Below are 14,448 nucleotides of genomic sequence, written 5' to 3'. Positions count from 1 at the left end.
GCGCATCTTGTCTCGACGTTTGTAGATGCCTTAGTGTTTGTCGTCACTAACGATGTTGATGGTATTATGCTAATTCTCTCTCTTCCTCTCTCTCTTTCTATCTCTCTATTCGTCCGTGTTGGCAACGCGAAGAAATTGTTGAGCGCAGGAGGGGTGAAAAATAAGAATAATTTCCTTATAATTAATTTTGCACAAATTCACGGTGAGCCGGGATTGACATAATTTACATAAAAATGTTAAAAGTCAGTAATAATCGATTATTCGACAATTAAAATACTTGAAATTTTTTAAAAATCCTAGAAGTGCTCGTCTCCTCAATCTTCCGTATGGCAAAATCTAATTGTAAAGTATAAAAAATACCCCGGTTCTAATTAAAATATAATTGAGATTTATCGAAAATCAGGAATTCTCGTCTTCGACGAGCGTCGTCGCTATCGTTTCAGGCGAACTTTCTCAATAAGGGAGACAAGCGGTAATGTCGAAACGGAAATCTCATTATCGTAAATACGTTTTATCTAGACAACTCTCCGAAAACGAAATTAGTTCTCGACGATAAAGCGGAAGCGCGTCGAACAACGCGAATCTATTCGCGCCAGTAGATCTTGCAGCATCGCAAACGCGCGGTCCAGATCGCTCCGGTTCCTGTAATCCGATTAATATCCTGTCTCGCAATCGATAATCGCTCCCGTGTAAATAATAAATAACGTTATATCACGAGACGCATCTAACGCGACATTAATAAATACGTATTTACGCGCTATTTTTCATCATCGGCTTCGTCCATGCGCGTCGTGTCGTTGGGCGCAAAGCAGGATTTAATATTCAGTGACGTAAATCCGACACGATCGACACGTGTGTATAAACGTATATTTCGGCATTCATTCCGAGGCGAGATCGATTCATCAAAGCGACGCGATGGAAAATTATTGTATTAACATTCGAGCTTCGACTGCGTCCATCGTTGTTCAATGCGCGGATAATGAACCGCGACAGTTTGCGCGATAACGAATATCATTACGGTGGCTCAGAGGCTATCAAATTGCGTCACGTCGTTTACGTTTCGATTCTCTCGAGCGGCTCGATTAGCCGCGGAATACTTAATCGCATCGCGTTATTATATCGAGCAAGTTTCCTCCTTCTTTTCCTCCCCTGTCTCAGAGTGATAGCGTAGTATCTTTCGAATTTATCACGCATGTATAAAAAATCTTGATGCATTTTCTAAGCATTTATTTCGATCCTGTTGAACGATGTTTGCGGAAAAGTTCCGGATCGCGATTCATCCGGCGCGAGCGAGTCGCGGCGTGTGTTGTGATTCACGGAGGATGAAAATCTAAATATAAGTCTCTGCGGAGACGAGAAATAGGCCACGTTCGCCGTTTCGGCTTGTCGGAGAACCACCGTCTTGCGTTTTTCGGCTATTTTGAATCACTCGCGCGATGTTGGCCTACTGGCCCGTCCCTCTTAAGATCGCTGTCCGAGAGATGGACCTCTCTATTCACTAAGTACTCTATCCACTGATGCATACTAAAACTCTGGTTAATGAGATTGGAGAACTCGGCGCGATAATTAAAAAATCCGTAACTTTTCGATATTACAATATTACATTTTTCCTCTAAGAAACTGACGATTTTTATTTTATCAATGAAAAAAGTAATATAATTAACAACAACGATGACAATTAGATCCTACCACTGATTTCGTCTAATGGAATTGATTGTCTTTATATTTCATTTTCATATATTATCACATAGCATATATCATTACTCTTTCAATTTTTCAGCTTGTTTACAGATAATAAGTACATATAAATAAATTATGATACAGCACGAGTGCATGTTGAAATATTTCGATGCCGATTAACGGTCGCAACAATAATATAGAGATGAAATATTAGATAAAATAATAGATACTCGATAAAATAATAGATACAAGTCGCCTGTCCTCATGTAACATTGTTAATTTTTATTGACATATTGCCAACCCGTTCGCCTATTATTATTAACTTACTGTCAGTTATTTGTATTTCGTAAGTCTAGTGAACCTTTCAACGCGGTTACCGAAGCGTCCGTTTATTTTCTATTCTAACTTTAGCACGAAAGTTTAGCCACAGCACGCGCGTCTTATCGGAGCTAAATATGCGAATTTAGCCATTCATCTATGAACACGGGGAGGGGGCTTTTTGTACTCTAATGGTCGATATATTCATCTCTTTTCCCACAAACAAATGATAAATATTTAGTTGATAGAGAGATTGTGCCGAGAGATCCCTTTATCCTTCATTCTAACAAACTTATAATACGCTCTCTGTGCTTGGAATTAATTTATCGTAAACCTTTCTTTTTTTCTTTTTTTTTGGTGGATGTGGGCATGCTTTTTTAATCAAAGGGATTGGCTGCGGTAACGTTGCGAAGGCAAGAGACAATGACAACGACTGTCTGCTGCACGAGATAGACAAAGCTTTGAAAATCAGCAGAGGATTTCTACTCGAGCAAGGTGCGTTTGCAATTCCGCTTGATTACTCATGGCATGTATAAATATTTCCCTAAAAGATCATTTTCTAATACTCTGCGAGAAAGGATTAACGTAAAAGAGTGCACGGAAACCAATTCCAAGAGGGAAAATGAAAGATATAGGTGAATCGTCGAACTGCAATGTATTAAAATGTCGAACGTTATATTTATTCATTACGATGGTTAAGGGTGGATGGTTGAAAAATTGGAATTCATCGCATTCATCTTCCAAACGCGAATGTACACATTCATGCATATATAACCAGGCCCGTGCTGATTGGCGCGGTGGACTCGAAATTCTGTATACAACAGCTTTCGGGTGACGTCGACGTCGGCGTAGTGAGCGGCGCAGCGTCGAGCCTCATCGGCGTCGCGACGCTCCTCAGTCGATTGGCACCTACCGTGCTACTTTCTCGTACCTCGTGCCGAGAAGGTGTCTCGTCGAAATATCATCGCGGCGTCGCTTCATCGTGATCGTAAAGTGACGTAATGTTGGAGAAAAGTGAGTGATCGTTTCGAGAAGGTCGACGTATTATCGAGGAGGGAAAAGAGCGCGATAAGATGTTCGTGAATTTCTTCAACAGGTTGTTCTCCGCGATCGCGAAGAGAATCGGAAGGCAATCGTTGAGACTTATTCAAATCAGATCATTGCTCTCCAAATTGCCGAAGAAATTTAAAGGAACAGAGAAGAGAAGACTATTTGTGGACTTGGATCTGTCTCTTTGCGAAAAAGTTAATTTAATCTTGAGATATTAAAAAAGTAATCTCAAATTGAGGTTGAATAACTTGGGAATATAATCTGGCTCTAGTATTTGCAAATTGCTTTGATCAATTCACGAAACGCATTTGGTGTAGCTGATATATTGTGCTCTGTGGAGAAATAAGGCAATCCACTTCGCTTTGTCCTTCTTTATGCGCTCGTTTTATAGCACTTCATCAAGATCGCTTTTATATTAATGAATCGCGGTCCCCTCGTAAAAGTATCTTTGAAAAGCTTTCGACATGATATTGGATGCAGCGTATAATATAAGCGTTGTGCAATGTTGACGTTGACCCGCGATAGGCATCAGAATATTTCGCATTGATAGCTGGAAGGATTAAAGTTCGGAAAAGAACTCTTCTTCGCAAACACGCGAATTAGCATTACTGTAGAAAAGTTATACGGGATACTACAAGAATAAAAAACATCGCGCTAAATAGAAAAATGCTACTTTTGAAACGACGAGAATCCGAGGTTACACTGTTTGACAAAATGTTGTTTCATGCTTTCAGAGAACGTTATGTTTGCGCCTACGTTTAAAGCCTCGTCTGCGAAACCAGGTAAACCTGCGCGAGGAGTGTGTGAAACTAACATGTTTATTTTCATTGCGTTGTATAAGTACATTTTGCATAATGATTGAGAATATTATTTTATTTATCAATTGATATTCGATATTATTTATTGTTGATAACGCTCTTCATCAGAATATACATTTATTAATATTTATAATAAAATGTTAATTAATTAAACAATTCACATTTAACTAATTAACATTTTAAATTTAATTGATTGAATTCTTAATTAAATGCCAAGCTTTAAATTCATTGTAAATGACTGATGAAGACAATATGATAAAAAAAATGGGATTGCCATTGAAAGTGTGCCTGTATTACGTTAACAAACATCCCGAGATGTAACAAAATTAATTACGTGTAGGGTGTAGCCGCATTGTGTGTGTGTGCGGGGGAGGGGGGAGGAAGCCACGTGTGTTCTTAACGACAGGATCGTAATTAAGTTCTTGCGGCTGCTTATGATGTATATGCGTGCATGTTTCGAGTAACGTGTGTAATTTCGTTTTGTAATTTCTCGAAATAAGACCAGAAGGCGTGTGTGCGTTAAAATTTCAGAACATGTTATCCTTGCGGTATTGACGTTTCGGCTAATCGCTACCGGTTGTCAGTTACAAATGACACGGTACACGATCGGTACACGATCCAGAAACGATATTTTTGACATTTCGGGCAGCTGGTGTCGCAACAGCATTGATTAATCACGCGGATGTGCAATTAAGGAAAATGTATATCCGATTATCGTAAATTAACGCGAATATCATTGATTGTCGTATCGCTGTAATCAGAAAAATATGCGATATCTCTAAATTAGATACAGAGAGAGAAATAAAAGCACAGCGTTCATCAAATATGTAAATCTCAATTTTTCTCGTGTTTTTTAACGCATAATCTCGGATCTTCGATTCACACGTAACACTCTGCTGACGTGTCGTGCGCAGAGTGCGTGTCGCTCCAGAAAACCGCTGCCGCGGTATTGTGTTGAAGTTGTTCTCGGCCAATTGTAATTATGCGTGTCTTATAATGGCCAGGACGCCCACGCGAGTTTCTAATTTTATCCGCGTCCCGAACGAAACGCTCCTGATTTCCTGTTGTTGCGCGAGAGAGAAAGAGATATTCGATGCAAATTGACCAACAAGTTCAATTCGATGAGCATAGGCTGGCTGACTCATTGCGGCGAGTATCTTTATCGGGCTAATGTTGTCTCCCTATCTGACATTTGACGATGACAGCGACGATCACACCCGCCAATAATTCCATTTATGTAGGCAGCGACGTAGATCTTCTCCGATATACAAAGAGCGCAATAACAAGTTGCTAAAATTTATTTTTATGTGACAATAAAATTGTGCGGGTAAGAAAACGCGAGCTGAGCATGCTCTTTATAAATATTCTTCCCACGATTTAATTTTGCTCCTAGATGCTATAAATATGTGAGACAAATTAAGATAAACGTCGAAGAAGAGAGGTCATTTACGTCAAAGGACCGTTTTTAAACCGTTTTAGTCGGATTACTAATAGCAATATAGCAAAATGTGGGAAATAGCAGGGGAAATGATGATGCCTTATGTAATGCGCTCCCATGTGCACCCAAAATTAGCATCGTACCGATATACATTTCATATGTTAGCTTTAGCGCCAATTTACCAAATCCATGCGGCCACCATCTGTTTCAAGAGCAAAGACCTTTTGAGCGAGCTTCCTTTCGACGTAACGTTGTTCATTTAGGTCCTGTAATTGGATTAATCGGTATATCGCAAATTATGTATATCGGTATATATATATATCTCACATAAACGCAGAGTTATAGCAACTAATGGACTTTTCGAGACTGTTGTAAAGTTTGATGATAACCTGAATGCTAATCAACAACGTGCCACGAATGTCGTATCGATAATCGTTTTTCTCAAAAGTCGAAATTATCGTTGCCAGGCGTTTGGTCGCCAGGACAAACGCCAGCTGGGAAGGAATCGAGCCCCGTTCGAACCAAGGAGCTGCAGAAGGAGCCGATTCCGCCGGTCTGGACTCCGGCCAGCGCCGGCGCTAGCCCCGTCGCCGAGAGGAAGGAATTTCGTCCCGTGTCATTCGAGAGTCCTGTACTGAGTCGGAAAAAACAACCTAAGGAAGAGGTACGGTTAATTATACCAAGACGGCAACTATTTCAACGAGAAACCAAAGTTGCTTAATCAGAGCAATTAAATTTAACGTATTGGAATGCAATGTGGATAACATCACGTTTGAATAATGGGAAAAAAATATAAGTTTTTAATATTTTTTAATGCAAAAATTTACACAAATTTGTTCCAAACCATTCTTGACTTCTGCCGAGAGTCGAGAATTGCAAAAGTTCAGGAAGATGCGGACTCTTATCCAATGTACTTGTTTCAGAAGGCACCTCCACCTTGGGAAAACGAAGAGCAGAAAAGCGCGTTGAGCTCGCGCAGCGTTTATGAAAGCAGCAGCACCTCGCGGATCGTCAATTCTCATTCGGCACCATCCCAAGGATTGAACGCGCTCGCGTCCGCGCCGCGTTTGCCACGTGCCCAGAATCCGACCATTACGTTGTTGCAAAAAGCAAGAGGTCAGCGATTTTCATGAAAATCTTTCAGTTTCTTCTCCTCGAAGGAGAAACTTCGAAGAGAGAGGGAAAGCATGACTAAAGATATTGCTAGATTAATGGAACACAATTTCTTGGAGAGAAACGTTAAATCAATTGTATAGCGTCATCGTAATTTTATTACAGAGGGACAATTGCCGAAAGGTGCGGCTTATTTGGAGGAGAGCGAGTCCGTCGATAACCGTCCTTCAAGCGACGAAAGGTCGTTAATTTCGCCGGGAGAAATAAGTAAGTATTTTGATTAAATCGTACATTAAATAATTAGACAGTATATTATTATTATTAAGATTTAATTTAATTACAAAAAAAATTTTGTATGTACATCAATTTTCAAAAACCCAATCGCACCGTTTCTGTTTCTATTCCTTATCAAGCTAACGTTCGCTAATTAGCTGTGATGATCGTTTAACAAACATACGTGTTGATTTATCCTTCGATTGCGTACGCGAGTGCTAATTTCTTGTGAAATTGAATCGCTCAGTCTACACCTTGAAGAAAGAGTACGAGAGTGAGCCGGAAACAGAGAACGAACCGCCGAAGAAGATGGCCGATCTGGGCCCTCGAAAATTCGAGGGAATCGGCCCGGTGACTAAGGAGGGTATCCCTCTCGTATTGAGATCGGTAGGTCGATAAATAATTTTCAAAGTAAATTAAAGACATATTATCTCTATAACGAATGCTCGACAAGCACTAGTCGCGATTGTCGCGGGAAGAAAAATTAATTATATTTCAATTAAATCATATTGCATTAGAAAAGAGAGAGATCGCTTTATTTCGCGGGATACGCGAGACGCACTTTTCTCTTAATATTCTCGATAAATTATTTTTAGGAAGTCAAGGAGAATAATCAAGCGAAATGGTACAAGAGAATGTACGACTCGTTACACCGCGCGGATAAAAACGGTAAGTTCTCATTGCGTGTAATTACGTTGGTCATTGCATACGATTTGACGGGCAAAATAAAACGATCGCGCACATCTCTTTATTACGCCACGCATATACAGCAGCGAGTTAGTATTATTGTTATTATTGTTGTGGAATAAAAAAGGGGGAATTTCATTTCGCTTAAATAAATACCGTGTCCCGCTTTTGAATATTAATGTTTTCCGACGCAAAAACAATCGGTCAATTAATTATCGTATAATTTCATTGCGATTTCGTGTTTTCCAGATGACTACGTGACCGTAAAATACAAATCGAGAAGAGGTGAATATGCACTTCCGCGCATGACTTACCGCGGTGGTCGCGAATTGCGACATTGCTACTAATATTACACTGAGCGTGGGCTGGCTGCGTAACGCAGTAGCCGCAATTTGTACAGCAATAGCGCGACTAATATCTGTAAAATGAAATGTGTAGCGAGAAGGAGATGACTTTGATTGCGAAATAAAATATCGCAAAAGCGAGAGAGACAGGCCGCTATTTTTGTAAATGGACTAAAAAAAATGTAACAGCCATCCAGATGCCTTTTACGTAACGCAAGATAACAATTGCCGATGTACAGATACTTACCGTTTAACACTTGCGTTAACCGAGCGTGAACATAGTATTATATAATAATAAACAATATCTGCGACAAGTATATGAATCGTTATCTTGTGACTCTTTACCTAACATCCTGCTAATAATTAACATTTGTCTTTTTCCCTGGAATAATATGAGAAAGATGTTCTTGGATCAACATTAATCGATCCATGTGTGGTGATTAATTTGTGTTTTAACTTGTGAGATTCTTGATTTTCTTGATTCGCGCAGACATTCGAATCAAACATCTCAAAATTGAAGAATCTTAGGGGTACGAGCTCTCGTCGAATATATTAAGCCAAATCGGAATAACTTCAAGTTATTTCGATTGGCGCGAGTTGTTCACTATCGTGAAAACTTTTCGAATTGATTTGAAATTCTCACGTCCGATCTTTCCTGAACTTCGTCTTAAGATTGTTTCGCGGAAACCAAGTCGATTCTTTCGCGACAAGAATTTAATCCAAGAGAGAAGAAATTTAATTAAAGTTTAATTGCGCATTCCGAGATTATACATTTAATCTCAATATCGGCGAGCTCGATAATTAATTGTTAAATAATAATAACGTAATACGATATATATCTATGTGTGTGTGTGTGTATAACACGACATTTTTAATATAATATCGTAGAAACTAAATCAAGGCAAGCATTAAATTGTTTATGCTATTAATTAACGTTATTTGAGACAGATTTATTTCGCTAGAACTAAACGAGAGCTTCTGAAAATCGACTCTGGGAATAAAATAAAGAAAAGCGAAATATTTTTGTTTCAGGAGGCAGATATGGATACGGAAGCAGCAGCGGATATTTGAGTGAGCCGGAACCGCGCGCATACTCGGATCGATCCGTTACTCTCGATAGCCGTCGACGGCTGCGCAACAAAGAAAATGACTTCACCACAGCGACTATGCCCAGAAAGTAAGCGAGAATTTAGAAACTTTTCCCGCTTTTTTTCCTCTCAGTCACCCGGGAGGATGCTCGAGATCGTTTATATCCCCTCTCCCTCGCGATTTCTTTCAATTAGATTTTGCTCTCTTGAAGAACTTTAACAAAGGAGACAAAATGAAAAGTACGAAGCTTCTTATATGAAAAAGAAATCTATGACGAAGCATTTTATATCCTATTTCAGAAATGGGGCGCTGAAATATTCGACGGAGATTTATAAAAATCAACCCGGTCGCATCGAGGACTATGAACCAGGACGTTCGTCGATCGCCGAGAAGGAAGCTAAAGAGGTACACTTTATCGCTTGCGACTCGAAACTAGACGAATCACCTGCCTGTACCATAAAATTAAAGCGCACTTTCCCATATAACATTCGAAAAATTCGTTTATAAGGCACCGTGTAGAGGATTATTAGTTTGTCCGAAGAGAGTACCAATTGACGAAACAATCAAATTTTCCAACAACAAAAACGTTTCTCGCCCTAAGATGGCTTTGGTTAATTAATTTTTAGATATAGATAATATTATCTACATGTAATAGTCCATATAAATTCCTATTTTAGAGAAGAATATAAATAAAGAAGATTAAATGAGCACGCACATTAGAAATAAAAGATATTAGAGATATTGAATAAAGGAAGAAAAGTTTAGTTAACCATGGCCACAAAAAATCGATGGGTGCGAACCTCAAATTGGCCATCCATTTCACCTGACCGCTTCCATCAGAGCATCATTATACGTCGCGAAATTGATTAAACGCATAATATACGTCACTTTGTATCGCGCGACTGTGACAGGTACGATAGCAGAAATATTCGCGTGGATTAATTTTTTTTTAATTTTCTTCTCGCAAATATATCGCGCGCGCGATCGCGAAAGCTTACCCAAGGTTTACCTGAACCACACACCTGGAATATGATCGTTTGAAATGGCTTTGCTTCTAGCCGACTTTCGACGCGCGGACGAGAAGGAAGGTAATCACCGTCAGTCGAACGAGTTTAAAACGAATTGTTTTAGCCGGCCAATTTTTTTTCCATACGTTTCTTCCGTTTATTGACAGCTTTTTTGTTGGCGTCACGAATTAATTGATTGTGAGCTCTTGCTCTCTCTCTTTCTCTCTTTCTCTCGCTGCCCTCGAGGTGGCTATTGCGTTTCTTTAATACATACACACATATAAACAGCACAGACACTAAGCACACGCCCGCGCGTTCAGGGCACGTAGAGTCCTTCGAGAGAAAAGCTATTAAAAATAATATGGGTAACATAAATTTTCGTTGTTCCTCGTAATGAAAATTGCTTCTCGAGGCACTCTACGGTTTCACGTAGTACAACTCCGTTGTTTTTCACACAGCTTTGTAGCGCTGCTTGTAGTTGATCCTATGTTTGAATATTACGCCGATTTCCATCTACGATTGAGATATCAAATGATGAGCTATTATATATAAAATTTCTTTTAAATTAAAATTATTATTTAAATTAAAATTATTTTTTAAGAGTTAATATAATTTCTAATATAATTTCTAATATAATTTCCTTATATTTATTATTAGCGCTAGATTGTTTAGCTCCTTTTTTAATTTAGATAGAAAATGGCGAGAAAATCCAATTATACTGTTTTCGATATTACACTTTTTATTTAAACTTAAATGTTCCAATAGTCCCTTTTAGATAATGCATAGTATAACATCGTGTTTAATTCTATGATTCTAGTGGTGGGACGAGGTCATGGACATATTTGACGGGGTACGCCATTTTTATATTAATGTGTATAGTTAAATAAGAACTTTCTTTTTCTCCCTCTCTTTTTATTCCCTCTTTGCTCCTCTTCTTTCTTATCACTGGCACTGGTAAGACTCAATTAAAATTAACATTTTCCATTACTTTGGAATTAACCTGGTAGCTTTGTCTTGTAGAGGGATCTTGTAAAAAATACTTTGTTCCTACATAAATCTTTCTTCCTTCTTAGATTATAAAATCAGAATTATAAATAAGAAAATATTGTCACGTTTTTTATAAACTCGAGAATAATTTTCATCTCAATTTTTTTCGAAAAAATTACGCATTTTATTCGTTTGACGCGAACTAAATATATATTTTGAGATGCATTATTTGTGATTCAATCTTTGCAGTATAGATCATTTATAAAGTTAGACAGCAAAAGAACAACGGCAATTTTTCTCGCGCGGCTTAGCGTCAAATGTGATAACTAACGGTGGCTTGTCGCGCTCCGATAATCGATGGATGCCCTTGCATGCAACCTCCTCTGGGATTTCCCGAATCTCGCTTAAAAAATACTCCAGATTTTTTCGGTATCGATAACTAAATTGAAAGATTCACGGGGAAACATTATTGGAGACGTAAAAAGAAAAATTTATGCGTATTACGATGAACACGCATCGTTCTCCGTGTATTAACTTACGCACAGTGTGTCTTTTTATTGCACCTAATGTCTTCCGTCTCGAATCCCTGTCCTGCGTCGCCGAATCGTCCGGATCGACTGTCGCCTTCACACGATCGATGTCCTTGATCGTGCGTGTGTGTATGTGTGTGTGCGTGCTCGTCGATGTTTGCGTGTCGTGTCCGCTCGTGTGTCACCCACACCGCTGTCCATTCCTCTCCGATGACGACGATGACGACGATGCGCCGGATGATAGTGGCTGAACGAAAACGGACGTCCTCAGCACGCGCAGGCCAGGATGGAGTCTCTACGCAGCGACGTCCGGCAGTCCCGCGTCCTCAGCCTCTCTTATCGGCCGGAGGACAATGTAAGGATACCGGCGATCAGCAGCAGCAGCACGAAAAGCTCCGAGCTCGTCGGCAGCATGAGGCGGTCGCGTCCGATGGACGGTGGCTCGACCGATCGGTCGATCGATCTATCCTCAAGGTCGCGCTCGCACCGGTCTAAAACTCCGGTCCAAGACCAGTCGTCCTTGATTCCGCCGGTCGACTCGACCGATCAGTCGAACAATCGTCAGGCTGCCGCCACCGGCGACACCGGTCCAGGGGTCGGTCACATCATCCGACCTCTGGAACGCGCAGCCGCCGCCGATTCCTGCTATTGGCACGCCGCCAGCATGACGCTGGACGGGAGATCTAAGAGCTTCGTGTTGCCGGATCGTTGCCCAGCTCGCCGATCGCATCCGGTCGGGATCGAGCGATCGGTGGCATCGCCGCTTCCAGCTACCATCGCGACGATCGCGCCGAGCTCGACCGGCAACATTGGCATCCAGCAACAGCAACAGCAGCAGCAGCAGCAGCATCGTTCTCATTACGGCTACCATCATCATTCTCATCATCACGAGCATTATCATCAATCGCATCGTCACTTTCATCAAGACCAAGAGCCGCAACAGCGTCCACCGCTCTCTTCTTCTTCTACATCTTCTTCTTTTTCCAGCACTGATCATATCATGCTACCACCATCACCGACAACACCCTCTGTTATCACCGCGCAGTCGGCCGCCTCACGGGTTAGAACGGCTGCCACATCGTCGACAAGTAGAGTGCACGATGACGTTGTCCTCTATCTGTCTGCTCTGTTTGTCTCTATCTGGCTGTCGCGTCACATCTCTTCTTTGTTCTCGTTGTGTCTCTTTGTTGTACCTCTATGTATCTTTTGTACTTTTTACGTGCCTGTTTTTACACACTCACATGTCGTTTATCTACACTTCTCGTTAAGTGAAAAATTTTCAAGTTGCGCTTCTCTCTATCGCGATATATCTCGAAAACACTGGAAAATATTTTAATATTTTAATTGCTCGATATGATAAAAGCAAAGTTTTTCGTTGCAAAAGAAAATCACCGATCGATGAATGTATGCCAATGATCGGTTATTTAATTTTTATTATAAGTGAATAATTAGTATACAACATTTTTTCTGATTCATAGAATTGCTTATACATCTCACAACCACATTTTGCATCTTAAGCGGCTGTTATTATATTTACCGACCTCATACTTTGATTTTTATACGTTGTACTTGTTTCCTTCTCATTTACATCTCTTATTCCTCCGGATAATGTCTCATTAGCTTAATCCTCGCGCTTATCTCTTTACATCCCGGCTTAGCATTACACGATTGCAGCATGATCTGCTCGATGTCTTGCTCGTGCAATTACCGATCGAAAGCACCGGCTCTCGAATCCGATATCTGTCGCGTTGTAATGGAATCGCGGAGTAGTATATGCGTAGCATGTTTCATAGATGATAAGTGGCGATCAATGACTATCGAGGTAACGGTAACGGTAATAATCGTTTCTCTCTTTTCAGCCTTTCGATCAGCGCAGTCACGCACGAGTCGCGACCAAGCCGTATATAACTCAGTAAGTAACTTGGTTCGATCAATTTTGATTTTCACAATATGCTTCCTATAATGCACTCTGATGCCTTTTATCGGTATTTTTCAATCGCAAAGTGCTCTCAAAGAGTCAGGATACGAAAGCGATTCGACGCTGGTGTTTCGCCGAAGGGAGGACATCAATCCGCTCAGTCTTCTGGAACAGAGACTGGCGTACAAGACGGTGCAGAGCGGTGGCGACGTACCCCTCCATGGGCTTCGCAAGCCAGCCCCGGAACGTCCAAAGGGTGAGTCGCTTCGATCCTTAAATGAGTTTTGATTTGTTCGTTTTTTTATCCTTTTCATTTGATTGTCTTGATATGCTTTATCCTTTTTTTAATCAAGCACGCTGATCAACATCGGCCGTGTAAACTAGATGTTTTACTCTAGCATGTGGTATATATGTTTCAAATGTTGCTTTGTGTATTTTATGTGTGTTTTATTAATTATTATTATATTTTGTTATTTACGCATGCGTCTTGAAACTTTGAGTAATGTCAAAAAATATTTTCCACCATTATTATTAAAAAAAATTATTATTATCGATTTCTTTTTTTATAATCACGCATTTAGTATTATTTATGGAGTATGGTATTTTCGATGTTTCGCAAGTTTAGATGCATTAATGAGAGTCGAGACGATTTTTCTGCGGTGATTTTAAGTCTCGATTTTGCAGTGCTGATTTGTGCTGAAAAGCGCGAAGCATGACGTGTGAGTAATGCGCTGAAACGCACAGCTTGGCACATACGAATCTCCTCCAATGTGTATCTTTCCGTGGATGGTTGCATCAACGTCAGGTTAATACTAATCGCGATTAATTAGGCTGAGAAGGAGCCAGCGCGATAGACAATGAACGTATCCAAGTTCGCCAGATAGACCGGCTATTATGGCATCTCGCCGATAAACTTACCGAGGACGAACTCGACTCTGATATCGATTAATTAATTAATCAACGGCATTCGCTCTCGCATATCGACCTCCAGCCTAAAACTTTCCTTCTCCAATCACGTCATGCAAAGTTACAACGTGATCTAGACGGGAACAGGTAATCGATAATCGGCGTTAGTTAACCTCGGCGTTGATGCAACCTCGGCCTCGGGTGTTCCCACCTAAGTTTAAATATGGCACAGCTCTCCTCTCGAGATAGTCTATCGATATTGGTGCGCGAGTCGGTACTTTTATGAGCTC

The 14,448-nt window shown here is 40.4% G+C and overlaps 1 protein-coding gene across 9 annotated transcripts in view; it reads left to right on the top strand.

Annotated features, from left to right (window-relative positions):
• Nucleotides 1-14,448, top strand: part of Cap (Cbl-associated protein) — a 70,983-nt gene that overhangs the window by 36,656 nt on the left and 19,879 nt on the right. For 3 of the 9 annotated variants that reach the window (XM_083087812.1, XM_083087815.1, XM_083087810.1), the window contains exons 7-19: nucleotides 3,783-3,830; nucleotides 5,772-5,968; nucleotides 6,228-6,420; nucleotides 6,583-6,684; nucleotides 6,938-7,077; nucleotides 7,287-7,359; nucleotides 7,627-7,662; nucleotides 8,754-8,898; nucleotides 9,110-9,215; nucleotides 10,635-10,667; nucleotides 11,579-11,689; nucleotides 13,194-13,246; nucleotides 13,339-13,508. In XM_083087812.1, coding sequence (XP_082943938.1) covers nucleotides 3,783-3,830; nucleotides 5,772-5,968; nucleotides 6,228-6,420; nucleotides 6,583-6,684; nucleotides 6,938-7,077; nucleotides 7,287-7,359; nucleotides 7,627-7,662; nucleotides 8,754-8,898; nucleotides 9,110-9,215; nucleotides 10,635-10,667; nucleotides 11,579-11,689; nucleotides 13,194-13,246; nucleotides 13,339-13,508 — 1,407 coding nt within the window. Of the gene's footprint in view, nucleotides 1-2,385; nucleotides 2,494-3,782; nucleotides 3,831-5,771; nucleotides 5,969-6,227; nucleotides 6,421-6,582; nucleotides 6,685-6,937; nucleotides 7,078-7,286; nucleotides 7,360-7,626; nucleotides 7,663-8,753; nucleotides 8,899-9,109; nucleotides 9,216-10,634; nucleotides 10,668-11,578; nucleotides 11,690-13,193; nucleotides 13,247-13,338; nucleotides 13,509-14,448 lie in introns of all 9 variants that reach the window. The other 6 variants (XM_083087819.1, XM_083087811.1, XM_083087813.1 and 3 more) reach the window with 6 other exon arrangements.

This window comes from Camponotus vicinus, unplaced genomic scaffold, assembly GCF_025532165.1.
Source record: "Camponotus vicinus isolate PSW18456_S1 unplaced genomic scaffold, iyCamVici1.0 SCAF_14, whole genome shotgun sequence".
Classification (NCBI taxonomy): domain Eukaryota; kingdom Metazoa; phylum Arthropoda; class Insecta; order Hymenoptera; family Formicidae; genus Camponotus; species Camponotus vicinus.
The sequence above is the reverse complement of the archived record's forward strand: the minus strand, read 5'-3'. Positions and strand labels throughout refer to the sequence as shown.